The sequence below is a fragment of the Puntigrus tetrazona genome, chromosome 17 (genome assembly GCF_018831695.1).
Source record: "Puntigrus tetrazona isolate hp1 chromosome 17, ASM1883169v1, whole genome shotgun sequence".
Lineage (NCBI taxonomy): Eukaryota > Metazoa > Chordata > Actinopteri > Cypriniformes > Cyprinidae > Puntigrus > Puntigrus tetrazona.
Window position 1 is genome coordinate 12,960,567 of NC_056715.1, and position 27,349 is coordinate 12,987,915.

Sequence of the window (27,349 nt, forward strand, 5' to 3'; positions counted from 1 at the left end):
ACTGGAACTAACTGGGAAATCATAGAAATCATCTACTTATGAAGAACCGTCTTTATTTGCTTTTGTAGTGTTTATTCTTGGTGAAGCAAAAGTGCATAGATTTTTACATTATGCATTTTCATTAGACTGGAAAAAAGGGTGTTGATTTGTCATCTAGCTGTTTTATATACTCACAGCTCAGCAGCGTTCTGAACACTCTTCAGACAGTTAACAGTGTTGGCACCTTATTGACCTGAAAATATAGGCTGCATTTTTATTCACCTAGTAGATAGCGCATACACAGTCTGTCACGGATTGTAAGCAGATTCATTTAACATGTTGTCCTCACAGTCCTTGACTTTGATCAGTATTATTCTGAGCAGAGTCAGCACAGTCATTCATGTAATGGAATTTTCCTCAGCAGTACTAAAGAATATATTTTTTTCAATTACCAGGATTGCTGCTGAACGCTTTAGAAAATCTGGAGTAGCCTCTTATTTTATGATTATGATTCTGGAAATCTAAAAAAGAAAAAATGTGGTTTAAGCATGCAAAATAGTTCAACATCAGCGAGTCATATATCAAAGCTAGTTATTGCTTGCTGGGTAGAGAAAAGATACACCATCTGCTGCTCCACTCACCTTTATAACACCATTTATGTTCAGTAGTATATATAACATCAAAATTCTAACTTAGTAACAGAACAGCAGATGTGTGTAGAATTTTTCTGCTTATAAATCTCTTTATATCACCCCTTGTCAGGTCCCATTGTAACAATATAATCAGTTTTATTCACTGCCCGTCTCTGCATTTAATGTGTCTTATCAATTTACAGCAGATGTGAATTGTTTTTGATTATGTCAAGTTATATTTACCTTACAATTTATTATATTATACACCGTCTAGTCGTGACCAAAAATAAGGAGATTTAATATGGCACCATATTCTATTTCTAAAAATGTCTGTGTGGACATTCAAATTTATATTTTATATTAAAGCTGTCTGTCCTGAAATATTGAACTATGATCTAATCCAAAGGCCAGCACCTCAAACTCAAAACAATAGTCATAAATGTCAGCTTGCAAGAGGTGCAATATAATATAATAATGTGATGTTATGGAAGAGACATGCAATTTTGGTGTATAAATAAAAATAACTTGCGTTCTCATTTTCAGTTTACTATATAAATGTAGAATTCTGTACTGTGCAGTGTTGACAGTATCTTACTGGTAAATCACCACAATTTCCCTCATGCAATCAAGGTAATAATTCACATATTATGTGATCAGGACATCTGTGGAGTATTATAGGCACTGCATGTTGCATCATTTTGCTGAAATTATTAAAAGATGACATGACATGATGTATTACTGTACACTGATGCACCAGCAGATACTTCAGTGCACTGGAGGATGTTCTTGCTTTGCACTGCAAGAAAAAAAATGATGCTGTATGCATTTATTTCCAGCAACAGTGATGCATCATAAATGATGTTGCATTAAAGAAAACTATTAAAAATAGTACAAAATCTATTTGTTTTTACATTGAAATACCACCTTGGTAACCAACTAAAATAAAACAAATTGAAGCACAGATACGACTACACTAAAATTGAAATTAATACGAATAAAATAGTGGCATATTTAAAAAGCGCATAAAATGTTAACTCAAATTATTGTGCATCATATAGTAGTCTGGATTTCTTTCACAAATCCTTTCAATTAAACCTTAACTTAAAAAACTTATTAAAACTCAAAGCAGATTTTAGACTGTTTAAAAGCAAAGGTATTGATTTAAGAGTCCTGTGTTGAGTCAGAACTTGAAATGATTGAGATTTAGATCCCTGCTTGTTACGCGTCCAATAAAAGATACATCTGTATTAGACAGTCTGCATATAAATCTATACATATTATACAGCTTAATGCTTTCAGACTGTAATTTATCATTCCTTACCAATAAAGCCTGCTGCAATGGTTGTGTGTGAGTAAACAGCCAAAAGACCACTTACAGAGAACAGAAGTACACAAACAAACATATTTGTAAAGCAGAGTGAACTTTAGTAGAGCAGTCCGAAAAAAGCAATGATATACATTAAAACGGAGTGATTAGTTGTTATGTTTCTAAAATAAAAAATAATAATTCAAAAGGATAAAAAAAAAATCAGCTCAATATAATGCATACAAATAAAATGATACAGCTATTCTGTATACAAGTATAAAACATCATTTTGTGTGTTAAAAACAGTAAAAAAGAAATGACATACAAGATAAGAAATCAGAAATGTAACAGAAACGAAACACATATGATACAGCTGCCATTGAATATTATTTACAAAGATAAAAAGCTAGTGCATAAACATTCCGAAAAATACAGCTCTTTTTTAAAAAAGGAAATTTCACATGGCCTCCCACTAATCACTGAACTTGGCAGTTGTCGTTTTGTTTAGGAGAGGCACTGACCCGTTCTTGTTTCTCCGGGCTCTTTTTGAAGCTTCGTGAGCGCCTGCTAATTTTCTGCTCTATAGCGGGCACTGGGCTTTCACAGCTGTTTTCCCGTGGACCGTTGGTGAGTGGAGATAATACAGCCGCATTGCTCTGGATCGCCTTAGGCACCTGGACCTAAAAGTGCATGAACATGATGTCAGGAGCGAGCAATGTTAGTCTGCCAAGAATACCCAACGGCAATATCAGTGTTCAAAACAACTTCCCGGGGGAAAGTGTCAAAGTGTGGACAAATATAAATGTATAAACACAAGATCTTGCAATCAATCAGTCAGTCAATCTTCTCTATTCTCCAAACCCGTAAACCCAGCATGTCCTTTAAGGAGAAGAACGAGTGCTGAATAGTAATTGAAAACTGGCCGTGTTGCAAGCTGACTAATGGTTTGCTCATCCTCCCTAAGCACCCTGCCAAAGGCTTGCATCTGTTTCACTCGGAGCTTAACTGTTCATTAAGAACTTCAGCTTTTGTGAGTCATTAAATAAGTCTGCCAAATGTAAAACAACTTTAACTTCATGTGAAGCTCTTGCTTTGGAACTAAGGGCCAATTTTTGGAGGGTCTACAGGCAGAAATGTTTATACAATGTTTCAAAAGTATCGCCAATAGATTCACTTATATTGTAATGCTATTCACTTACGAGTGCCTCAATGTAACTCATATTCTTGCTATCTGTGACTCTGGACCACAATACCAGCCCTAAGTGTCAATTTTTCGCATCTGCAATATACACATATGAAAGCTAAATAAATAATCTTTGCATTGATGTGTTGTTTGTTAGGTTAGGACGGTATTTGGTAGAGATACAAGCAAATCTCGTGAAAATTTCTAATCAGAGGAAACAAAAAAACTAACAAACAAAAAAAAATACTACGATATCACCTTTAAACTTGTCCAAATGAAGTTCTCGGCAATGCATATTTCTAATCAAAACATTACGTTTTAATGTATTTATGGTAGGAAATCTGCAAAATATCGTAATGGAACATTTTTAGCTAATATCCTGTAATTTTTGTCAGAAAAAGGAGAAAATTAATCATTTTGACACATACAATGTATTTTTGGCTATTGCTATAAATATACCACAGCAACTTTTGTGGCCAGGGTCGCATATTTGTAAAAGTGACAAGTCTAGATTAATTTTTGTGGCAATTAATATAATGCCATAAGTACTGTAGATTAAATATACTAAGCTTGACTTGTACTGAACCCAAAATAAATTGACAGGTTGAAGCAGGAATGCAGAACTTCAGCCTTCATTAAAGCTTAACTACATCTCGAATCAGGTATTTAACGTTGTGAATCATATATCTGGGACATGAAAGCTACTCTACAGCATGTGGTCTTGACTCCCTTTGAATTCTTAAAAGAATAACTGGGAAAATCTCCAGGAAACGGTAAGGTGACATGATTAGAACTTTGAAGGAAGTCAAAAGCTGACAGGTGAGCTTTAATGCTTCAGAGCACTTAACTTCTTTCCGTCTAATCTGTAATGTTGGGCAGAGACCATTTGAAAATACTTCCATGGTCAGTAACTTTAAGAGTTGTATAGGAGTTAACTACATGCTGCAGTAAAATTTCTGAGGGTCTGTGATGCCCTCCTGTGGTTAAAGAAGAATAACTAAATGTTTTCAGCTAGTTTTTAATGGCATAGTCCTCATTTAAAACACTTCTAGCTTAGCAACTATTGTGGTCTACTCTTACAATTTGATATTACTGTACTGCTGATATTGTTGGCTGCTTTATGAGAAATTGCTTGTGTTTTTTCAAACCAGTAACTTGAAATTATATAGAAATGCTTAAGTTCAAATAAAAAAAAAACCTACACAAAAAAAATCTGAAAACAACTAAATTACTACAATTAAAAAACTAAAATGATCGGTTTTTAATATTACACAAACGTTAATGAAATAAATATCACAATCATCAATTTAAATCTTATTTTGCACTTATTTCAAGGAAACGTTTATATTGAAGAAATTTCTTCATTGTTCACTTTAAAAGATGTGGTTACTGGAAAAAGACAAAGGCAGTTCTACTCACAGTGTTTGAAATTCTGCCCTCTGTTGTCTTTTTGGAAATTTGCACAGGATGCTCGTCTGAAACCGAGCTCTGCTGAGCCGCAGTCATTCGATTGGCCAGACGAGGGCTGCAGCGCTGCACTGTGGTTCTGCGAATGATGAATGGACTCATTTCTCCCACTGGAATATCTGCAAAGCCTATACAGAAAGATATAGATGTGTAAAAATAGCAAGCAATAACATATTCCTGTATGGACAACGACTCCATGTGCAGTACATCGAATGACAAATTGCGAAAACTTCTCACCTTTCTGAACAAGTTCAGGCAAACCCTCTGGTTTGAAATCCTCATCTACTTCTAGTGTGGCTTTCGGTGTGGCAGCCGCAGCTTTCAGTCTCTTGGTGATACTGTGCAGGGCTTCCTGTGCTTTGTTAGGAGTGTCATCTGCTGCTCTCTGTCTCTTTCCTGCTGGCAAGTTGGCTTTGTCTGCCACTGGTTTACTGTTCTCCAGGTCAGTGTTCTCGGACCTGGGGGACCTCCTGGTCTTGGGGGTCTTTGTCTGTGTGCTCAACTGCTTGAGCTGGTTCTTGAGGGTTTCATTGGTCTCTTCCAGCTTGTGAACTTTGACCATGAGGCTGCAGTATCGGTCCATGCTATCATCCGCTTCACGGCTCTTTTCCTCCAGAGCTTCCTTCAGCTCCTGTAGCTCTTCCTGCAGGGTGTCACTACTGCAGGCATCACCTGTTAACAATAAAGATGCTCTGTTTTTCCATATACATTATTCATATGTTTTAACTGTTTATATATTTTATATTTTACATTTCCTATATTAGACCAAGTGCTTATCTTCTTGTGAGTTTTATTCATACCTTGTTTCTGAGAGGCCTGTAATGCTGTGATTTGTTGCCCCTGCTGCTGAAGTTCTTCCTGAAGTGCCTGCTTTTCACTCTCCAGCTGTTTGCATGACTTCATCCACAAATTGATCTTACTCATAGCACTGTCCTTCTCTTTGGACAAGCGCACAACCTTTGAGTCTAACTCTGCCTACATAGAGCAAGATCAATAAATATGACAGTTTTTATTTAATTAATTTAAAACTAAAATATCAAACACAGTTTAAAAATATGATATAGAATAGGAAAAATAAAAACAATACCTTTTCTTTTTCACAAAGTTCTAATTTGTTTTGTAACTCTTTAAATTTAGAGTCCACATCTGAACTTTGAGACTTAAAGCTATTGAGGTTTTCTTCAACCGCAATAATTTCTTCCTTCAGTTTATTAAGCTCCATCTCATGCTGTAAAAAATACAGAACTTGATCAGAAATATAGTAAAATAATGTTGTGAAATAGTATTACAGTTTAAAGTAACTTTTCTATTTGTATTTTTAAAAAATAAAAGCATTCATTTTTTCTTATGCGTTAATACTATAACACCCTTTGCCAGAACATTGTTGCTGCTATTGTTGCGGTGTTACATCTGCCCACCTTCTGCTGTACATGTTTCAGGTTCTCCTCATGCCGCCTGTTGTTTTCCTTTATCTGAACATCATGACTTTCCTGAATCTCAGATACATTTCTCTGTAGGCCATCTTTTTCTGTTGTCAGTGCTTCTAGGCTGAGCTGGAATGTGCAATAAAATGGAGTGTAAGCAGAGACTAAGCATTCATGCAGCCAGTAAAACACGGTAAAAAAATTATTCATACCTCATGCGCTTCGATTTGCTTTTTAGACTCCTGTAGTTGACAAGTCAATAGATTTTGATTAATCTCCAAAGCATTCTGTCTTTCCCTTGCCTCACACAGTTGGTGCTGATGTTGTGTCTGGAGGTGCAAACTGCTTTCTTGTACTGCATTTAACTGAAAAGAAACATGAATAATGATATATGTGGAATAAAAACAAAAACAAAATAAGAACAGATAAAGAAGAAGAAAAAAACCTTTTCTGTTAGTTCGGAGTTCATGAGCTTCATAGCATCAAATTGGCTCTCCAGCTGCTGGATATTATTCTCCAAAGAAGTTACACTTGTTTTCAGTACTTCTATCTTGGTAGACTGCATCTGTGTCATCTCCTCCAATTGTGCAATAGTAGACTGCAACATAACCTTTTCCTTTTTCAATTCATCTCGCTCTTCTCGAATTGAAGATAATGCCTGCAGCTCAGCTATTTGTGACTGAAGTTGTGTGTTTTCTTTGTTAAGCTCCTGCTGCTTGTTTTCTAAGTCTTTCAAGAGCAGCTGATTGGAGGAATGAAGCTCCGCTTGACACCTTTCATATTCAAGGACTTTCTGGGAATATTCCTTGTTTTCTGATTGCAAAGACAGCAACTGAGTGTTCAAATCCTGAGCTTTCAGTTCTTTCGATTCTACTTCTGTTCGTTGAAGTTGAAGTTCCTCCTCCATGGTACTAACTTTTAATTGGTAGTCCTTGATTATTTGTTGCTGGTTTATTGTTGCCTCTTCCACAGATTTAAGTTTTTCAGTAGTTGCTTGATTGGACAACTGCAATTCATCAATTAGGTTGTTCTTTTGTTGAAGGTCTTGCTCAAGTTTATACTTCTCCTCTTTGAGATCTTTTAGCTCACTGACCATCTCTTCAATTTTCTTGGTAAGATCTTGCGTTTCAGCCTGTACTTCCTCAAGCTCAGCTTTGGCACTCTCTGCTTGAAGAATGGCATCTTCTAGATTCTGTTCAGAAAGTTCTTTATCTCTCTCAAGCTTTTCAATGTTGTCTTGAAGAACATCTGCCTTCCTCTGGGCAGCTTTGAGCAGCTGACTCATGTGGTTCTTTTTCCGTTCATCAGATTCAATTCGTACCTTCAGTTTTTCAATACCCTGTCTCATCTGAGCTACCTCCTCCTGAGTAGAAATCAACCTAGAGGCTATTTCACCTTTCTCCAAAAGGGATGATTCTAGTGATTGGGAAAGCCTGATATTCTCATGCTCAAGTGAATGGATCTTGGAAGACATGTTTTCAGACTCTCTTGAAGCTAAATTTTCATTGTTTTTTAAACCATTCAATTCATTTGACAGATTTTTATTGTCTTCATTCAGAAAAGCCATTGTACTCTCAAGGTTTTGAGACTGTTGTATGAGTTGCTCTTTTTCTTTCAGCAGAGCATCAATTTGGTTAGCCGTCACCTCATTTTTTCTTTTCCCAATCCTAATGTCCTCCTCTAGCTCTTTTATAAGTTCTCGCGTATCGGTTTCTCTCTTCTCCAGAAGCTCAGCCTTTTCTTTCCACTTCATTAAGGAGAGATTTTCACTTTCCCTTTCATCAGCACACAAAATAAGCTCTTCTTTAAGTCGCCCACCTTCTGCCATAGTTATATTAAGTTGTTGTTCAAGGCTGCAATTTGTCCTCTTAGCTGCTTCAAGCTCTGTTGCTTGCTTTTGCTTCTGTTCTTGTATCTCTTCTATGTCAGCCTCCATGGAGAGGATGTGCTTCTCTAAATTAGCCTTCTCCGAACGCACTCTTTTTAGTTCACTCTCAGTCTGGAAAAACTTCTCATTCCACTCACCTTTTGTCATCTCTAAGCTTTCCATCATCTCCATAACATCTGAGAGCTGGCATTTAGAGGTCTGCAACTGTAGTCTCAGTGATTCAATCTCTTCTGTCAACTCTCCAATGTGGTTGTTCAGTTTCGTGTTTTCTTGTGTGATTGATGTCAACTTGTCTGTGCCATTTGTCTGTTCCATTTCCATTTCACGAATTTTGCCCTCCAAGTCCAAGCACAAATCTTTTCGAACTGCCATTTCAGATTCCAAGACTTCAAACTGGGACTGTAAATGAACAAGCTCTGCTTCTCGCTTTGTTAGAGTTTCCTTAAGTGTTTTAAGCGAGGTTTCAATTTCTGGGCTAATATCTGGAGTGGAGTCTGACTTTTCAGGTTGATGCAGTGGGTTCTCTTGTGCTTCATTTGTCACTTTTTCCATTTCCTGATCAAAATGGGGAAGAAATTAAATAAAATTGATTTTGATAAAAGCAGTGATTTAAACAATTTTCAAAATGCAGCAATTTAAAGGTGCAATCTGTCCTTTTGCAATTTTTCTTTCCTATCAGTGCCACTGTAAAAATGTGCAGATCAGTAAGTCATGATCAATTTACTTTAATTAAAATACAGTAAGTTGTTAAACTGATTTTGTTCATTCATTCGGAATTAAAAATGGAATACATAGGTCGGAATGAAATGCACTGTGAAATAAATAGGTTACCTGGAAAGGTTCAGTAGCCAGCAAAGAGGAGGATGCAAGGTCCATTTCCTGCAGTTGTTGCATGGTTGCCTCTAGTTGTGAGGATAAGATCTCTGCATGTTGCTTTTCTTCTTTAAGTTTGGCCTCCAACTCATTTCTGATACTGAGTATTTGTGCCTCCATCCTCTTGAGCTCTTTAGCATGCTGTAATTCAAGTTGTTCTATTTTAATTTCTGTTTGCTCCTCCGTGGTTCTGATAGTCTCCTTAAGAACATGAGGCATCTCCTCAAGCTCCCTGGATTTATTTTGCATTTGCTCTTTCAGCGGTATGTGTTTGCCATCCTCATCTGCTGACAATGGCATTTGGACCTCTTCTTGTGAATCAAGATGCTCTCTTGGTGATGAAATACCCAGGACAGCAATATCTTCTTCAAAGGGCAAAACAGATGTGTTAGCAAATGGCATTTCGCAAATATCCTGGTCATTCTCATCTGCAGTTTGCTCTTTTTTCAGTGTGTCTGCAGCAGAGTTTACCACAAGAATCTTCTCAGACTGTAGTTGTTCTATGTAAGTTTGCTGTTGTGCAATTTGAGATACCAGAGAATCATTTGCCTGCTTTAATTTATCTATTTGCTCACGGGAATTCTTGGCATCTGCTTTTAATTCCTTAAAATCTGTTTCCAGCTTAAGTTTTTGTTCCAAAAGATTGTTGTACATTGCTTCAAGGTTTGCCTGCTTACAATTCTCTTGCTCTAGGGAAAATTTAAGTGTTTCATATGTTGCATGTAAAGACTCTAACTCAGCGAATAATGCAGAACTAGATTGTTGTTCTTTCTGTGTTTCCTCTAAACATGCAGACAGCTGTGTAACTTCAAGTGTGCTCTTTGCATAGTCTTCTTTGACAGACTCAAGTTCTGCTTGTATGATGGACCTCTGTGCCTCACTCTCACCTAACTTTGTTTCAAGAACACTGATATTGCCTTGCAGTGTCTCTACTTGTGCATCAAATGAATTAATGCAGGTTTCATTATCTTCCAGATCCATCTGCAACATTTCAAGCTGTACTTTGATTTTGCTCATGTTAATGTTTTTTTCGTTCAGTGCCTCTAATACTTTAGCTTGCTCAGTTTGAGCCTCCAGAAGCTTCCCATTCAAAGTTTTAATCTCACAGGATTTTGCAGATTCTTGGCTTTTTAAATCTGCCAAAGCAGCTTTGAGACTTTCTATCTTCTGTGGAGATGCACTTTGTTTCAAGTCTTCAAGTTCTTTTGCAACTTTCTGATAGGAATCAGTGACCTCCCTGAGTTGGTCTTTAGATAAGTCAAGATCTTGCTTCAACTTTACATTTTCAAGAGCAGCCTCCTCTAGTTTCGCTGAAGCATTTTTGGCCTCTAGACATTTGCTCTGTAATTCTGCCCCAAGTACACTGACATGCTCTTCTAAACTCTTTTCTTTTTTAAGATGAGTTTCAATTTCAGACACATGAGCTTCAGATTCCTTGTTGTATCTTTCAGTGAGCTTCTTGATGCTCGTCTCTAATAATGCTTTTTCTTCAGATATGCCTTGTAAATTTTTTTCCAGACTTAAATTCAGCTCTGCAGATGAGTCAAACTGTTTTTGAAGACTTTCTAGTAAATTCTTAAGTTTGGTGGACAAATGATTTGAGGCTTCAAGCTCAGTTTGCATTAACACAATCTTTTCTGCCACTGCATCTTTTTCAGCAAGTGCTCCTGTCATTTCAGAAACCTGTTTAAGAAGATTTTCTTTCTCTTGGCAAACAACATCATGGAGTTTCTGGAGGCTTTCATACTTCTCAGCTAGATCATTAGCTTTGTTTTCAACCTCTTGCTGTTTCACTTTGAGTACTGCATTATTGTCCTTTAAGTTTGACACCTTCCTTCTTTCTTCTTCTATATCTTTTGCAAGATTCTCAGCTATGGTCTTCTGATTTTCCAACTCAGTGGTGGTCTGAACATGAAGTTCCTTTACTTTTTCCAGGGAACTTCTATTTTCTTCTGCCTCAGAAACAAGACAATTGAACTGCTCTTCAAGAGAACAGAATGACTTATTCTTTTGTAGCAGAGATTCAACTTCCAGAATAAGATCTTTTTCTCTCTTTTCTGCTAAAGACACTTTCTCTGCTAGATCTTCTCTGACTTTAGAAATATCATCACACTTTCTTTGGACATCTGAATTTAAATCTTTTTGACATTTTAGGTCTGATTCCAAGAGGGCTATCTTCTGAAGTACCTCCTGCAGGGATGTTTCCACATTCAGTTTTTCTTGCTCCAGCTCTTTGTTATGTACAAGGCGGTCTTCGCATTCTTTAGCTAACATGTCTTTCTCCTCTTTGAATTTCTCTAATTCCTGCTCTCGCAAGGTAAAGCTTTCCTGAAGATGCTCAATCTCAGTTCTGTTCATTTCAATAATAGAGTCCTTTGATTTAGCAAGGTCACAAGCACTTTCATATTCAGCAAGGAGTTGACCATGTGCCTTCTCCACTCCTCTCACCTTACTCGTTTCTTGATGCAGAGTAGCTTCAAGCTCACTCACCTTCTCCTGCATCAGAGTGATTTGTTGCTTCAAATTATCCATTTCCTTATTATGTTTCTGATGTGTCTCACATAACTGCTGTTGAAGCTCCTCATATACTCTACCTTTTTCCTCTAGCTCCACACATTTTATGAGCAGTTCACCTTTGAGTGAATCAATCTGTCCAGATAGGCAAATCTTCTCATTTTCTAAATCCTGCAGCCTTTTCTGGAGACCATCATGAGCATCACTGAGTTTGGTTTTATCATTCTCCAGATCTGCAATTTTACTGAACATTTCTTCACGGTTGGATTCAGTGTTATTAATCAACAGTTCCTTTTCAGTTTTCCACTGCAGAAGGGCCTCATACTCTTTCTTCATCTCTGCAACGTCTTTCTGACAAGAGATTGATGTCATTTTGAGGTCTTCAGTTTCTTTCTCCATAGTACAAATTTTATTGGCTTTTAATTCAACTTCATTAACTAGTCTTTGCAACTCTGCCTGAGTCTTCATATTCTTTGCTTCAGTTTCAGCCAGAGTTTTCTTGGCATTTTCCAATTCTTGAGCAGATGATACACTTTGATGGTCCAATTTTTTGTGAAGCTCAGTCAGCTCGTCACTCTGAGTTTGCGTCTTAACTGAAAGTACCAATAAAAAAAAAAAAATAAAGTAAGGTATTTCTTTAGATTATTTTTGAAATATTTGCTTTTAAAAATTGATAATGCAATACATTCAACCGATAAATATTTAATACATTTTTGAAACATGCCTTTTAAATCATCCACCATTGTACGGCTTTTGGCAAGGTTTTGCTCAGAATTTTGTTTTTCGTCTTCAAGTAGTTTGACCCTTTTCATTCCTTGATCTAACTGACAACTGAGCGTATTCTTTTCTCTATGCAACTCCTAGGATGAGAAGAAACAACACATTCAAATGCTAGCATGCTCTGCATACTCTATAAAGTATAAAATACTTTTTTTAATACTGTTATTATTAAATATCTTATGTTATATAACAGATACCCATAAAACTTACCTCCGATTTCTTCTTTAATTCTGCCTCCTTCACTTGACTGGCCTGCAATGCCTGTTCAGACCTGAGAAGTTTCTGTTTCAGCTCCTCCAAATCTTTCTCCAGACGAATCTTTTGAGCATTTACCTTTAAAAGCAGTGACATTTAGTTGCGATTATGCATGTTTACTATTAATATATGTTCACTGTTAATATAATTAACAGAAATGGGTTATTTATGACCTTATTTATAGCTGAACTTTCAAATTACCTTATCCTTATCTGACTGCAAAACGTTGTACTCCTTTTTGGCTTGCTGGATCTCCATACTCATTTTATTTTTCACCTGGTTAAATTGCTGATCAAGAGCTTGATGGGAGCTTTGAAGCTGTGCAAGTTCCTGAAATGAGCGAAAGGACAAACTTTTTCTTAGTTTTAACTAACATCCAACATTCAGATATAAAACATATGTTAATTTAATTTAATTTTAATTTAATTATAAAGACCTTTTGACTCTCTCTTTCCTGGTCCTTGATTTTCTGCTCCAGAGACCTATGCATGCTTTCAGAATTATGTCTCTGACAGTTCATCTCCTCCGTTACCTGCTTCAGCTTCATCTCAAGAGATGAACACTGAGGAGCCAAATCAACCAAAGGTTAACTACTATATCCACATGATTTAACATATTTTAACAAAAAGACTGCACAACACACAACCATACAGTGGCCTCTAAAAATGGACAGCTAACGCTTGAATATTTTGACGTAAAAAAAAAGAAGAAAAAAAAAGTTAAACAGTTTTGTGCAATGATTTTCCTGAAAGTGTGCTTTTAATATTTTCTAATATAATACAAACACATTCATATATTTTAAGTGCCTTAGGTCTCCAAGTACTTTTCTGTGGCCACTGTATATGACACAACTAAATATAACAGCTTAAAAAAATATATAAATTCATTAAGTTGGCCTATACCTTAGAAACTGACTGCTCATACTGTCCTGTGGCCTTTGTGAGTTCATCTCTGGACTTGCTGAAGAGTTTGTCTTTTTCTGCCAGATCTTTCTTGGCCATTTCAAGTTGACTTTGAATTTCACTGAATTTATTGACCTGATTCTTCATTTCCTTCTCTTGAGCCTGAAGACGGAGCTCTAACTCAGAAACCCTTGACCTCAGATCTGAGCAGCATAAGAAGTGGGAAAAAAAAGTGTTACCTTAAAGCATGTGAAAATCACTGTAGTGCTGTATTCAAAAGCATATTTTCATGTACATAATAAAAAAATAAATCCATCTGTAAGTAAGGTCAGACCAACCTTGATTTATATTCTTAAGCTGTTCCATCTGCTGTGATCCAGCTGTGTCACTTTGAGCACCTGATGTGAACTGTTGGTGGGGCTTAATTGGTGTGTCATCGTAGGACCATGACATCCCAGAGGGTCCATTTCTTCTCCTAGAGGGTGTCTCAATCACAGTCAGAGACTGATGACTGTGTGTTTGGTCTTGCTGCCAAGGGAAAATTGAGGACCCTGCCTGCTGTCTTGCAATATCTTTATGGCTCACTGCAGACTGGTTCAGAAGCTTCAAATGTTACAAAAAAAGAGATGCATTTTCACTATTTAATAAATTAATATAACAACTAGCTACATGGCTCAAAAAAAATACGTATTTTACTTACTTTTACATGCATGACTTTTATTTCAGCCTCCAACCTTTTACGCTCTTCAACCTCTCGATTGTACTTTTCTTGTAGGTCACTTATTTTTGAATCTGAAAATGGGGTTATTACAGCGTTACAGTGTGTTGCATCCATTCTGAACTGCATTTTTTGCTACTTATAACTTACCCTGTTGCCAATGATTAGGTGTCGCAGGAGTTGCAAAAGTTTTCTGTGGCGTACTGAACTGTTGGATTTCTGAAACATGTGAAGTTTGGGACCGTTCCAATTCCTGCTTGTATCTGAATGAAAAGAGTCAAATGAAGCCAAAACAAATCTTACCATTTAGAATATGCTTAGAATATTTGAATGCTACTTAATTCTTTACTAATATATAAAATATAATCATGGTATTACATTAGCATAACATGAAGTATTAAACAACGTTCACTTACTTTTTGATCTCTTGTTCTAGTCTATCAATCTGCTTCTTGGACGAGTTAAGTTGACCCTCCAAATAATTCACCTGTTGCTCCTTTGTTTGGATGTCATGTGTAAGTTTCTGTCTAGTCTTTTCCAGACTTTCACAAGATTCTACTAAAGACTGATTTTCTCTCTTAAGGGCAGAAGCTTCACTTTTCTCACTGTCCATCTGTAGGGAAATATAATACACACAATGCAAATTTAACTGCATTCATTGAGACGCTATAGTGGACATCTACTCAATTGTTTCTCAGGTAACTGACCTTTTGCCTCTGTTTTTGTAATGTAGCTTCAAGGGAATCCAGCTGAAACTGTTTCTGCTGTCTTTCCTTCTTTAACTTGTCAAGTTGCCCTTCAATCTCTTGGATCTTTTGTAAGGCCTTTCCAGGAAGGCCATCCTTCCACTCTTCTACAGCCCAGCTCATACTTACTTAAATTGCGGTGTTGCTCATCAGAGAAACTCTGGCATGCTCTGAAAAATGCAATAAAGGAGACAATTGTTCTGTAAAACCACCAATCGCACAGCTTAAACATCACAGAATCATATGTACAACATTAAACAGACTATAAAACAGAAACAAAAATGATATATACAATTGATCACACACAATACAATAATATACACAAAATTATTTAAAACGTTAATTATTATTAGTTAGTTCAGTCTGTTTATACGATATAATTTAATGTTTTGTTAGTGTGTTTTTCATTCACCTAATGTCATGCACTATTAGATTCAACGATCAAAAACATTTATTATAAATATTGGCAAATTTATCATTCACTGCAGTTAATGAATAGCATACAGCACGGTTTCAAAATGATTTTTAGCACAATCTGAGAATTTTTTTTTTTTGGATTTTGACCATCTACACAAAATAATCTATTAAATACTGCAGTAATTTAGTTTGCTACTAACAGAAAGTACTTAAAATAATAGTAATTATAACATTTAATAATGTGACAGAGCTTACGTCACAACAGTTCACTAGTACATAAATGTATTATTATAGCAGAAAAATAACGTTATATGTATCCTGAGGACATGCACTGTAATTATTTACTCATAACGTGAAATTTGCAAAGAGAACTTTTAAAATGAAACGAGTTTGCTTCGTTTATATAAATAGAGTTGTGAGAGACTATAAAATGTTTATATGATTTAATAATTGAACCTATCATGACACATAACACAAAATCATCACGCGGTTGGTTTTAACAACCAATAAATGTATAACGACTAAGACTTTAGACACATCTAACTCTCACCAATAACACACTAATGTTACATTCTACGAAAATAAAACAAAACGTAATCTTACCAGAAGAACCCTTTACGGTTAATCTGCCACTACCCTAAAGTTCTTCTTCGTTTGTGTCCTTCAGTTACTACTAGAGTAGAAAATTCAAAAAGAGTTCAGCTTCGTTGTTGACGAAATGCAGCGTTGTTATTGGCCCGTTTGACAAATGACGTAGGAACACATCGGGCTCTGATTGGCCACTCCTCTCCATTCGAATGTAACTCCACCCATTGTTTGCTAAACAGTAATCTCGGCCCTGAAATGAATGACTAATAGGGCAGTTGAGTTATTTAGCTCTCGTCCAAACATGCAGACAACTGACGAGATGCAGAAAATAGTACACACAAATAATCGCTTCAGAGGAATGCATCCTCTTTCTTTAACATGCATATTTATTAAGAAAAACGATTTCAAGCAATCTCTCCGCATTATTCTTTGTGCAAACTGGCGATAGCAATAAATGCACCACATATGATTTGTAATTATTTGCAACGATTTTTTAATCCCTTGCTGTTATGCACTTCTGAATGGTTACACTTCTGTTCCTGTTTGTCTTCCTGAACGCAACGATCTGTGGGGAGATGAATGGCACCATACTGCTTCCATAGGTCTCTGCCAAACACGTGCTCTGGGTCATAGCAGATGGTATGAGAGCCATATATGGATTTCATCACCATGGTTACTGCCAGAGATACGACACAGCTTATGTACAGACTTATGACAAAAAACAATAGCAGATGATGGTGATTAGTCCCTGGATGTATTTAGTGATACGATAAATGTCTTAATTTGCATATATATATACACATTAAATAAATTGTAATCAAAGTCCTCAGTTTTTGTCCTAAGGAATTTATTACTTTAGTGTCACATTAAAATTTTGCATGTGGCAGACTGCATATTTTCTTTACATTTCCTTTTCTTTTTTTTTTTGCCAATGCTACCTGTCAAAATTGCACAATACTAAAACAAATGTTTAACAAACAAATAAGCAATAATGAAAGTAACACTATGAAATGCACTGACTGATAGGAAGTCCAATATCTTAGCAGTATCCATGATATATTTTGATGAGCGCAAAACAATATCCATGCAAACAGACAAGTAAAACAGAGTCGGTGATCAGAGCCTTTCGCCTTATTGAGAATATATAAATGATTTACATTCGTTAGCTATTGAAAAGAATATTGTTGCTACATGAGAGGGCAAAATATTGGTTAAATCCTGGCATATATTGATATGATACTTGATTCTTAATTCTTAGCCCTTCTTTACAGAAAACAGTGCAGCACACTTTTTCAAAAGTGCAGACAATACAAGCAACAAAATATTTCAGACTCAGGCCATCTATTTACAAACCAAAAACTCATTTAAATGACATTTCAGATGAACAGACAATTTTGACATCACTTTTTTTTATATTCTCGGGAGAGGTATAAGACACATGCCAGCGTTTGATGCATATTCCTCCATGTGTTCCCATTATTTCTGCTCTTCCATTTCCTTCTTAATCTCGGCGATGTATGGGTGGTCTTTACCGTGGGCAACGGCCATGACTGCAAGAGCCTGTGACAAATTCATTAACACAATTTGTAAAGTCTAAACATATCTAAAGCAATTCATATTTTCCATTTGGATTTCAAAGGGGACACCGACATCTAATACAGCATTATCATTATCATATTAGCACTGCTGGCGTCTTACCTTCTTTAAAGCTTTAACTCCTTGTGTCTTCTTCTCAAGTCCTAGGTACAATCTTCCAAGTTTCAGGTACATAGAAGCCACATTCAGTGAGTAAGGAGGATAATGCACACTAGAAAGATATGTAGATTGAACACTATTACTAAAATAGACACACTAGGACTTCATTATTATTTGCCTTTTAAAAAAGTAAACCATTTTAGAGAGGAAATGCACAGGGATCAACATTACCTGTAGGGCTGGATAATTTTCTCGCCATATTTCATTGCTCCATCCCAATCCTGCATATAGAGACAGACCCCCATTGCCTGATACATCATGTGCAACATGTATACATTGGTTTCGGCAAAGATAGAACCCATTTTCTCCAAGCTTAGCTCACAGATTTCCAGCAGTTCACTGGGGGGTAACAAAGCAGTTAAGGAACTTCCACAATGTGATCAATTTAATGCATCTTTGCTAATTAAAAAAACCATTGATATCTTTCAAAAATAAATAAGTACATAAATGAATGTAATTTTTTATACATATATACACACACACACACACACACACACACATACACACACACACACACAGGTGCCAAATTTTTAAATAGTAGTGTATACCGTCTATGACAAAGCTATAGCAGTATTGATCTGTTGCTGTCTACCTTTTCTCAGACAATATCCCAAAGGCTAGCATAGCACAGCTTCGTCAAGTAGAGACTAAAAATATCTCGCTGCCTCTAGATTGCCCCATATTCAAAATATTGCGCAACAGCACAGAATTATAAACATTTACACACGTATATCCACCCACCCCAGAATCCAAAAGGAGAAAAGGCCAATGAAGGATATTTTTGTAGTGCTTTGCTCTTCTGAACTCCTCAATGACATTTCTGGCATACATCACCATCTGCTTGATTTCCTCTTCCTCCGGAGGTGTGCTAAGCTTCTGTCGGATCTCCATTTTGGCCTTGTCCTAAAAATAATAAGAGGGTGTTTTTCCACACACATCAATGAGTTTTTTTCCCCTCCATTCAAACCGTTATTACACATTTTACCCTGCTCCAAAATGCACATAAAAATATAATGTGCAACAAACTGAACATGTTTTCCTATGTCTTTCTACATCAGTCTTGTTTCTGTTTCTTGTTTATCACAGAGTTTAAATGGTACCTTTGATTGAGAGGTGCATTCTTTACAGTCACATGTGAAGAAGTAAGAATCTCTCAACCGTTCAATTCGATCCTCTGTTGGATACAGGAGGTCAATATAACTGTTGAAGATCTATACAAGAGAAACAAAGACGATTGTCACACAATATATTGCAATTTAATTAGCAATGAGATGATTATGCAATACCTATAATATGACAGATGTCAGGAAATTCAATACTGACTTACCAGAAGATATTGCAAAGAATTTTATATTTCATATTACAGTTTAATTACAATGCCTATAATGCTACAGTTAATAGTACACCAAGTAAGAATTCTTGAATGTTACAACGGTAACTGGCCAGTCAGTATAGACTAAAGCTAACAGCAAACAGAGCGCATAATTCAAGTAACTTTTTATTCATGAACATAATTTTTATTCTTTTAAAATGACTCCTGTTCATGACACGGCTCGTCTCACCTCTTCTTCGGGGCTGATGTCCTGCACAGCTCTCACCTCCGCGACTGTACCTTTATAGGTCACAATCACATTTGGGCTACAGCTGTGGTTCATCAGAGCAACGCTACCACAAACAACAACATTCAATTACTTTAGCATATATTTAGCATATACTGAGATCATGGCAATGGTTTGATTTCAATGAACCTTACTCTGGAAATACAGCAGAACCCAAATGAGACAGCTCCTCGTCTTCAATGGTGAAGCCATTACAATTCACCTATGGTGTAGAAAAAGAGGAATTAACATGCGTTTGCCTGAAACATTCACCGCATTAATGTCATGGACACACACACTTTCCATTAATGGAGTATATGGATTGGAGTGAAAATTATTTTTGTTAGATTTTTCCAAAAATGTAATACTTTCTGTCTTCCATTAATTGAAATGCTAGACAGAACGACTGTCAAAATCATTCCATACAGTGAAAGTAATATACTCATTGCCTTTAAAGTTTACCAAAAATTGAGAAATCCTCTCAACTTTGAGAATTTTCCCTAACCTGTATGACCGTTTTCTTCTGTGGGTAAAATAAAACAATGTTTAATTACTACTGGCGGTGAAAACAATGAGGTATTTTCCAAAACATAATTTTCATAAAGTTCCATAGAAGAAAGCAAGTCATACAGTTTTTACAGGTTGACTAAATGACAAGGTTTTTTTTTTGGGTGACATTTTGATTACAAAAACAAAAAAAACAAAACAAAACTGGTTTTCCCATTTAATATATAAAACCTGTTAGCGATATAAAATAAAGCAGCAGTGTTTACTTCAGTAGCAAAAAAGTGAGCCATTTCAAATACGTCTGCATGATTTAATGCATTGTTTCACTGGTGCATATGCAAGAAACCATATAAAATAAAATGATAATTCCTCTATATTCATTTACATAAGAAACAAGTTTCAAAGCTACACAGGAGCGAAAAATCTGTTCACTTTACCTGAGCGAAGAGTTCAGTAAGTGCTGCATTATCAGGGAAATCAAGATGTCGGGAGTAAAAGTGGTGCAGCGCAGCAATGTCTGTATCATTCATCTCATTCTTCTCATTATCTAGCTTGTCCAGATCTGACAAACATGCACAGAATAGGCAATTAACATTTCATTTTCAAAAAGGCTCCAGTCTTACATTATCCAAATTATGCCACAACTTGGATCGAAAAATAATGTATAATTGAATTTCAGGGCAACAGCAGAAATAGTTCTCTCTACATGAAAAGCGCAATGTCAGACCTTTTTTTGTGGCTCCACTAGTTACAATTTGAGACAGATATAGGTCTGAAGTCTTACTCCAGGCGTCATATATCTGAGACGGCCAACAGAGCAACTGGTAAGGGTCTTTAAACAGGTGTGGAAAGTCACTGGCTTTACTGACTTCAACTTCAAACCCTCATTTAAGCAAAAGCCTTCACATTTTTAAACCTACTGTATATAAGGATAATGTTTAGCTAATTCAGAGAACAAATAAACACTCACGTGCTTCCAATTCTCTAAGAGTCAACACTCTTTCTGAAGGAGTCCTTTCTGTTTGGCACTTCTGAAAAACAAGAAAATGTTCAAAAGTTGGATCTGATGTGACCCGTGCAAACTGTCAAACATGCAAAACAAATACTCGTTTCAGTGTTTGATAAGACAACAGTTTTCTGGCCAACTGTCTAACAAGGCTTGCTGTGTGACACAAAGCGCCATGTGTCGGCTGAGTGAGTCACAGGGAGAGCTGCCGGGGCTGATGCATTCAGGAAAAAGACATCCATGAAAAACACATGGTAGCACCATATGTGCCAGAGCAGCACTGAAAACGCTGCATCTAAGTCTAAACTTAGACTAAATCATCAGCTGCACGCAGGATTTTACGGATTCTTAAAAAAAGGCTGAGTATTACTACCGGTGACCTTTCAAAAAAAAAGAAATAGAAAAGAAAACCAATCCATGTTTTCACACCTGTGAAGGTTAATCATCTGTGCAATGTAACAGGTGCAGCCGGAAGATCGGAGTTTCTTCAAACTCCCTCTGGCCGTGTCTGAAACACGATAAATGCTGCCTTCATAGGCAACATATGGAGGTAGGAAGGCAACATGGCACAACTAAATCCAATGTGTGTGTAATATCCTGCTGTCTGAAATTCCTTGATCTACTTGGATTTTGAAGACATGTGTGCCGTTTTTGCTCCCTATGATCTCCCACATTATTATGCGTATGGGTTCAAGCGCATGAATAAAACTGCTGAATTAATTTTTCCCTTTCATTTAAAAATTTTTTATAACAATATCCATCATATATTTCTCACAAGCTAAAACAAAACCACTTTCTAATTTTACTAAATATTTCTACTGCAAATAAATGCTGTTCTTTTTAACTTTATTCATTAATGAAGCTGGAAAAAGTGCATCACGGTATCCAAAACAATACTACGCATTATAAATATATATCATTTCTGAAAATACTGGACTAATAGCTGGAAAATACAGCTTTGCACCAACAGCGTGTAACAGTACAAACATATATGAGGTGATTATATTCCTCAGATGTTTGTTTTTAAGCAAGCTGCCTCTTCTCTGGCCTCTTTGCAACAAACACAATTTTTTTTCAACATTCAGAGAACATAATTCTTTCATGTAAAGCTGCAGGATATGAAAACATTCAATAGAGATTTAAGTCTGCAAACTACTGAAGTGGCGCCGCAAAACAACTGATGTAATTGGCGAGTGAGGATTGTGGCTGCACTAGACCTCTCTTACTCTGTGAACTGAAGCACTCACGAGTAGAGTGGCTGTAGCTATAGACATTATTACTGTTGGAGAGCTGCCTCCTCATCGCAGAAACACAGCCAAAAACTGTTTTAAGTTCTAACGGGCAGTAAAGTTGTAGCGGAGACTCAAAGGTAATAACTACCTTTTAAATGCACTGTAAACATTCAACAAGGGACAGCATGCTAGTCAGCAAAATACGATTAAGTGTATTAATAATCTGCATGAAAAGTAACCAAGAAGTAAGTGACCTTAAAAGCAGCGTAAACGCCCTTACCTAAAGCTATTAATACTGTTTGTGTTAACTGAAAAAAAACTGAAAGAAATATTTGATTAAAAAAAAAAAAAAACATTAAAATGAAATTAAATCTGAAATAAAATGTTTAATTTGAAGCGTTATCTAAAATAGAAATTATAATAAATTATTAGAAATATTTAAACGAAAGAAATAAAAAAGCATAACAAAAATGACATTTTGAATTCCCCTGACATTCATTTTTTAAAATCCATTATTTTGAGTCATTTTTTGGGTGTGAACTAATTATGAAAACAGAGTTATGCTGTCATGCCAAAAAAGTAGGCCATCCTCACCTGTTTCAGAATTATTCTGGCGACCAGTCGCACTGTTTCTGATGGACACCAGTTTTCTCCATACGCGCACATGGCCGAGCACTCCAGCTTGTGCATGGGCCAGTCTCCTCTCTGAGGGAAGGACAAGGACATGTTTATTTTCACACAAATATAGCACTTTATTTTAAGGTCCAGTTCTAGCTATAAACAAACCGTTAACTTTTAACTCAAACTCCAAATTTGCGGCTTAATAGTAAATAATAGGTTATGGTATTGGGTAGAAATAGGGATGTAGAGCACGGTAATGCAGACGTACTTTATAAGCACTAATAAACAACCAACAGCTTAATAGTAGGCATTCTAATAAGCAACTAATTAATAGCGAGAATGGGTTGCATCTTGCAGATCATAACATAATCTGCTGAATATCGTAACACACACAGAGTTCAATGAAACCATGAAGGGTCACTGCTATTCTTTTTGAGATGATATGCTTTTGATATAACCTATCGCATGTCGGCTTGCTTCCGTTTGATGAGTCACGCTTTCAAATTGAATGGAGCTTCGAGGCGAATACGAGAATTCCTGAGAGATAAGACTTTGAATTAGTCTCTCGTCCTGCCTCACAGGCTACTGGGCAACGAATAAACTAAATCCTGTGTTCTGGCGAGCAAACAGAAACTGATCCCTAATGCGTTCGAGATGGATTGTCATAGCAACAGCGCGGCCAGAACGCCTTCCAGCTCAATTTAGGAATAGAGCAACGACCAAGTCCCTTAAAATAAACAGGCTACGCAGACTTGCTCCATGATCACTGCTTATGCTATATTGGTTTGCTGTTCTTTTTTTGACTCTTTTTATATTTAGGCGGACAAAAGGCTTTTTTTTGCAGTAAAATACTCATTCTTTGCCAATGACAACCATTTGTGGTTTCTTTTTCAAGGACTGTAAACATTGTGGTGTTATTCCTTGTTTATCTGAACACCGTGGTCAGACAGTGTCAAAATCAACGGTGTGATTTCGGCGTGCGACTTCCTGGGAGTCATTTACGCAGACAACGGTGCATCATAGTTGGGATGACAAAACAAACATGCTTTACGTTTCCTCCTTGGAGAAGCTGATGATAACGATGGAATAATTTAAAGGGATAGAGTGCCTAAAAATTTAATTGTGTGATCCGGGTTAAGTTGATAAAGCTTCAAGTGATTATTTGTGTTTTCTTTGCACAAAACTAGTATTCCTGTAGTGTCATATTATCACTGTTGAACTATTTTATAGATGTCTTTACTACTACAGGTTTAGAATGGCATGAGGTTGAGAAATTACTGGCATTATTAAAAGCAAATGTGAAAAGTGAAAAGCTGCGTATCCATCGTTAAGGTGTTATAACTTTAAATTGTGTCCTCGGTCTTAAAAAAAAAAGTCTATAATCCATAATAACGCTGTCTCCAGTGGAAAAGTCTGCTGTTGTCCTCTGGCGTTAAAATCCACTGTTTTCAGACGAGACAACTTTTTCACTGGAGAAAGCAATATTATTGATAAGAGTATTATATTAGCTCAAAGTAACAGCTTAAAGTTTAAATGTATTAATAATGGATTCATTAGTTATTTGCTTTACAAGACATTGTGTTAATTGCTTGTGGATTATTGTGTCTGTTTGTCAGCTGTTTGACGGCACCCATTGACTGCAATGAACCCACGGATCCAATGAACAAACTCACATACGTCCTGGAGGGCTAATGGTAAGTAAATACTCAGCAAACGTCATTTTTTAAGATGACCCATTTTTAGAAAGTGTTAGTTTACCCCCGAATGAAAATTCTGTCATTAATTACTCACCCTCATGTCATTCCATCCCCAAAAGACCTCCGTTCATCTTCAGCACACAGATTAAGATATTTTTGATTAAATCAAAGAGCCGATGTCACACAGACTGCTTTACCAGTGTTTTTACTACATTTCTGGATCTGGGATCATTTCAGTTTTGTTGCCGTCTACAGACGGTCAGATAGATGTCCGATTTCATCAAAGATATCTTCACTTGTGATCAGAAGATGAACGAAGGTCTTGGAATGACACGAGGGTGAGCGATTAATGACAGAATTTTCATTTTGGGGTGAACTAACCCTTTAACACATAATGCTTATCTACACATACACATAATGCGTAGCTTTGCAACTTAGTTCAGACAGAAAAACAAGGACCCCTAAATTGACGAGCCTGAATAGAAACACCAAACAGCCGAATGATGATGGATGGGCTGATTCTGATGCCACAACTTGTACAACGCGCAAAAACAGCAGGGACAAGACAGAAGGGCTTGGTGGAGAGTGCAAATGGATTATTGATGATCTTTATTTTCAGCGCTGGATTTTCGACTCTGCTTGGCGCTCGCAAGCAAAGATCAATTACAGAGCTGTCACTCTGGCTGCCGTCTCCATAGACCTCTATCCCCGAATGAGGAAATGAGTCAACTGTGCCGTCTTACAACGTTTATGAGATAAAATAAATATTTTAAAGCCTTTCGGCTTCAAATGTTGACTACCGCATATGAAAACTGTTCAGCCACCCCCCTGTGACCCTACGCAGGATAAATGCTTTGGACAACGGATGGATCAAAATTGTTCTTAAATATGCAGGAAAGAGTGGCGGAGGTCCGGCCGATTTTGAGCTGCTAACACAGGTGTGATTCCAGGTAAAGAGAGTCTATTAAATATGGAGTTCATTCTGACTCATACACAGGAAAAAGCTCTTCAGCTATGGCTGCTCCAGTGGGACCGTCCTCACAATTAGAGCACTGTAGTGTAAGTACTAAGCGTAGGGGGGGAAAAAAAACTCTGATATATGCTGACAGAGCAATGTTAACTTTACAGAACAGCTCATTACGGCCGCAGCTTCTGATTGGTCAGTACAGCATTCCAAGGTTACATTCCATTACATAACAACAGCTTTGATCAGTTCACACGTTATCACTAAGCAGCATCCATGGTGGATGTTTTTTTAATTTCCTTTTCGTAAGCCCGGTAACCACGGACTGCCTGGCAAGGAAAGAGTAGCTTGAAAATGTTTATTTTTTGTGTTCCACGTTACACGAACCAGCAAGCAATGATATAATTTTCATCTCCGAGTGATCTATTTTGGAACAGTCAATGGAGCAAACCCACACACAAGACTGCGATTCCATTTCAACCTATTAAGAAGACAGACACAGACTTACCTGACACTCTACATTGCAATAAAAGGCCTGTTTACATTTTCCACACTTCGACAGCCCTTCTCTCCTGTGAATGAAACAACAAATAGTTTAACTGGTCAGATTATTCTCGGTTCTCTCTTCAGTGTGCCACTATTTGCATGTTTACCCAAAAATGAATTTCTGTCATCATTTATTCACTTCTAACATTTCCATTATTCTCGGGAACACAAACGTTATGTTAAAATGACAACAAAGGTCACCTTTGCATCTTTTTTTTTTTTTTCCAATGAAAGTCTGTCCTTCTGTTCTGATATAGTTACAAACCTGACTTTCTTCTGCTGAACATAAAGAACAATATTTTTAAGAATGTCGGTAACCCGTTTTGACGTCCACTGACAAATAAATTTCTCAAAACATCATCTTTTATATCCCACAAAAGAAAGTTCTACATTTTTTGAGCAAAGGTTGAGTAAACACTGGCAAAATATTAAATTATACGCTTGGATTAAATAACCCGATTCATGTGAATATAAATGAAAATCTTGATGCATCAATGTTTTGGTAGAATGGACTTTCAACAGAGGAATAGAAATTCTATTAAAAGTATGTTGATTTGCATTTCGAAGATTAATCAAAGTCTTGGACATAAACATCTAAAACAACATGAATGTGAATGAATGATGACAGAAATTTCTGTTTTGCGCGTGCTATTCTTTTGAAGTGGAAATGAACTAGAAGTAGAACTAGATCCAAAAAAAAAAATAAAGAGTGGGAGTTTGGGAAATGTTTTTTCTTCCATTTGTTTGGACTGAATTTTGACATGCAGGCAGAGACAACAAATTGGAGAAGGACACCAGAAAATCAAGTCACAATTAAAAAATATGCACGATCAGTCTCTTTACAATTACATTGACATTATTAATTCAAAAATATACAAGAACGACTTTCACCCCACGCTAAATTTAACATCTCCTTACTTGCTCCATGGGGAAAAAGTCATACTTTACCTAAGCTGTCATTGCACCCTGTGGATTTATCTAGTATAGATCCATCACACAGGTCTGCAGAAAACATTTACTGACTGGAAATAAAGATTTTACTGAACATTCATCCACAGCACTCACTGGCCGTGCTGGAACCGTGTGTACACAACACGATGTGGGTCACCCTTCCCAGTGCGCGACCCAGCAGCATTTAAACAGCAGTGCAAACAGAAAAACATGTGCCAGCCATCTTTAAGAGGGATCAGCCCCGAAATGAATGCAGATCACCCGCCTGTCAAACGCGTCATTCTCAAACCTAATATGTTCGGCAACTATTTTGAAAGTTAATAAAATACCGCTGTGCCGCGTTGCGCGTACGCGCTCGTCAAACGAAACCTCCGTAAACAACGCGCCGTGAGGTCCTCTGGTCTCGTGCACAAAGACGCGGAGTGTCAGGCTTGGACTTATAAGGAGCGCTGACCTGGTAAAGCAGCATTCGCAGTGTCCGCCTCTCTCGTTCACGGTCAGCACGTAAGAGTACGCCGGACAGGCGAACACTAGATCGCCAACTTTGAAATGCTTTGTGGCTTTGAGTCCCCGGCCTTTCCCGGGGCTCAGAAACCTTTCGGCGCCCTCGATTCCTTCGGTTTTCATCGCTCTTGACCTGCTGCTCGCGTGTCGCGCTTCCTCGTGCTCGTCCGAAAGCGCTGTCTCGGTCTCAGTCGGTTCCGTTAGCGACTGCGGCAAGTGTAGTGACGCCACTGCCACACCACATGTTCGGCGAAACGGCTCTAAACGCCGAGCTGCACCAAGCGGAGAGACGCGGC

At 37.0% G+C, this 27,349-nt stretch overlaps 2 protein-coding genes across 2 annotated transcripts; both read right to left on the minus strand.

Moving 5' to 3' along the window:
* Nucleotides 1–2,021: 2,021 nt before the first annotated feature.
* Nucleotides 2,022–16,360, minus strand: cenpf (centromere protein F). Its single transcript, XM_043262891.1, has 20 exons — nt 15,688–16,360; nt 14,629–14,837; nt 14,338–14,534; nt 14,072–14,184; nt 13,904–13,995; nt 13,542–13,806; nt 13,204–13,406; nt 12,738–12,863; nt 12,503–12,631; nt 12,257–12,379; nt 11,991–12,126; nt 8,711–11,859; nt 6,437–8,434; nt 6,204–6,356; nt 5,986–6,120; nt 5,655–5,795; nt 5,368–5,542; nt 4,805–5,239; nt 4,520–4,695; nt 2,022–2,597 (listed from the first exon to the last, which is right to left on the minus strand). Exons 2-20 carry the CDS (start codon nt 14,788–14,790, stop codon nt 2,394–2,396), a joined length of 8,112 nt encoding a protein of 2,703 aa, XP_043118826.1. The 5' UTR covers nt 14,791–14,837; nt 15,688–16,360; the 3' UTR covers nt 2,022–2,393.
* Nucleotides 16,361–16,502: 142 nt separating this feature from the next.
* On the minus strand, nt 16,503–27,326 carry smyd2a (SET and MYND domain containing 2a). Its single transcript, XM_043262896.1, has 12 exons — nt 27,004–27,326; nt 25,561–25,624; nt 22,365–22,475; nt 20,503–20,563; nt 19,970–20,094; nt 19,181–19,248; nt 18,990–19,092; nt 18,528–18,638; nt 18,207–18,330; nt 17,599–17,773; nt 17,371–17,479; nt 16,503–17,232 (listed from the first exon to the last, which is right to left on the minus strand). Exons 1-12 carry the CDS (start codon nt 27,174–27,176, stop codon nt 17,149–17,151), a joined length of 1,308 nt encoding a protein of 435 aa, XP_043118831.1. The 5' UTR covers nt 27,177–27,326; the 3' UTR covers nt 16,503–17,148.
* Nucleotides 27,327–27,349: the final 23 nt, after the last annotated feature.

Coding starts and splice junctions, on each gene's coding strand:
- smyd2a (XM_043262896.1), bottom strand. CDS start 27,176: ATGAAAACCGAAGGAATCGAGGGCGCCGAAAGGTTTCTGAGCCCCGGG. Junction 25,625..27,003: donor TGCGAATGCTGCTTTACCAG/GTCAGCGCTCCT, acceptor TTTCATTCACAG/GAGAGAAGGGCTGTCGAAGT. Junction 18,639..18,989: donor ACATCAGCCCCGAAGAAGAG/GTGAGACGAGCC, acceptor TCTCTTGTATAG/ATCTTCAACAGTTATATTGA.
- cenpf (XM_043262891.1), bottom strand. CDS start 14,790: ATGAGCTGGGCTGTAGAAGAGTGGAAGGATGGCCTTCCTGGAAAGGCC. Junction 12,632..12,737: donor AGGAAAGAGAGAGTCAAAAG/GTCTTTATAATT, acceptor CGCTCATTTCAG/GAACTTGCACAGCTTCAAAG. Junction 4,696..4,804: donor GCCTGAACTTGTTCAGAAAG/GTGAGAAGTTTT, acceptor CTTTCTGTATAG/GCTTTGCAGATATTCCAGTG.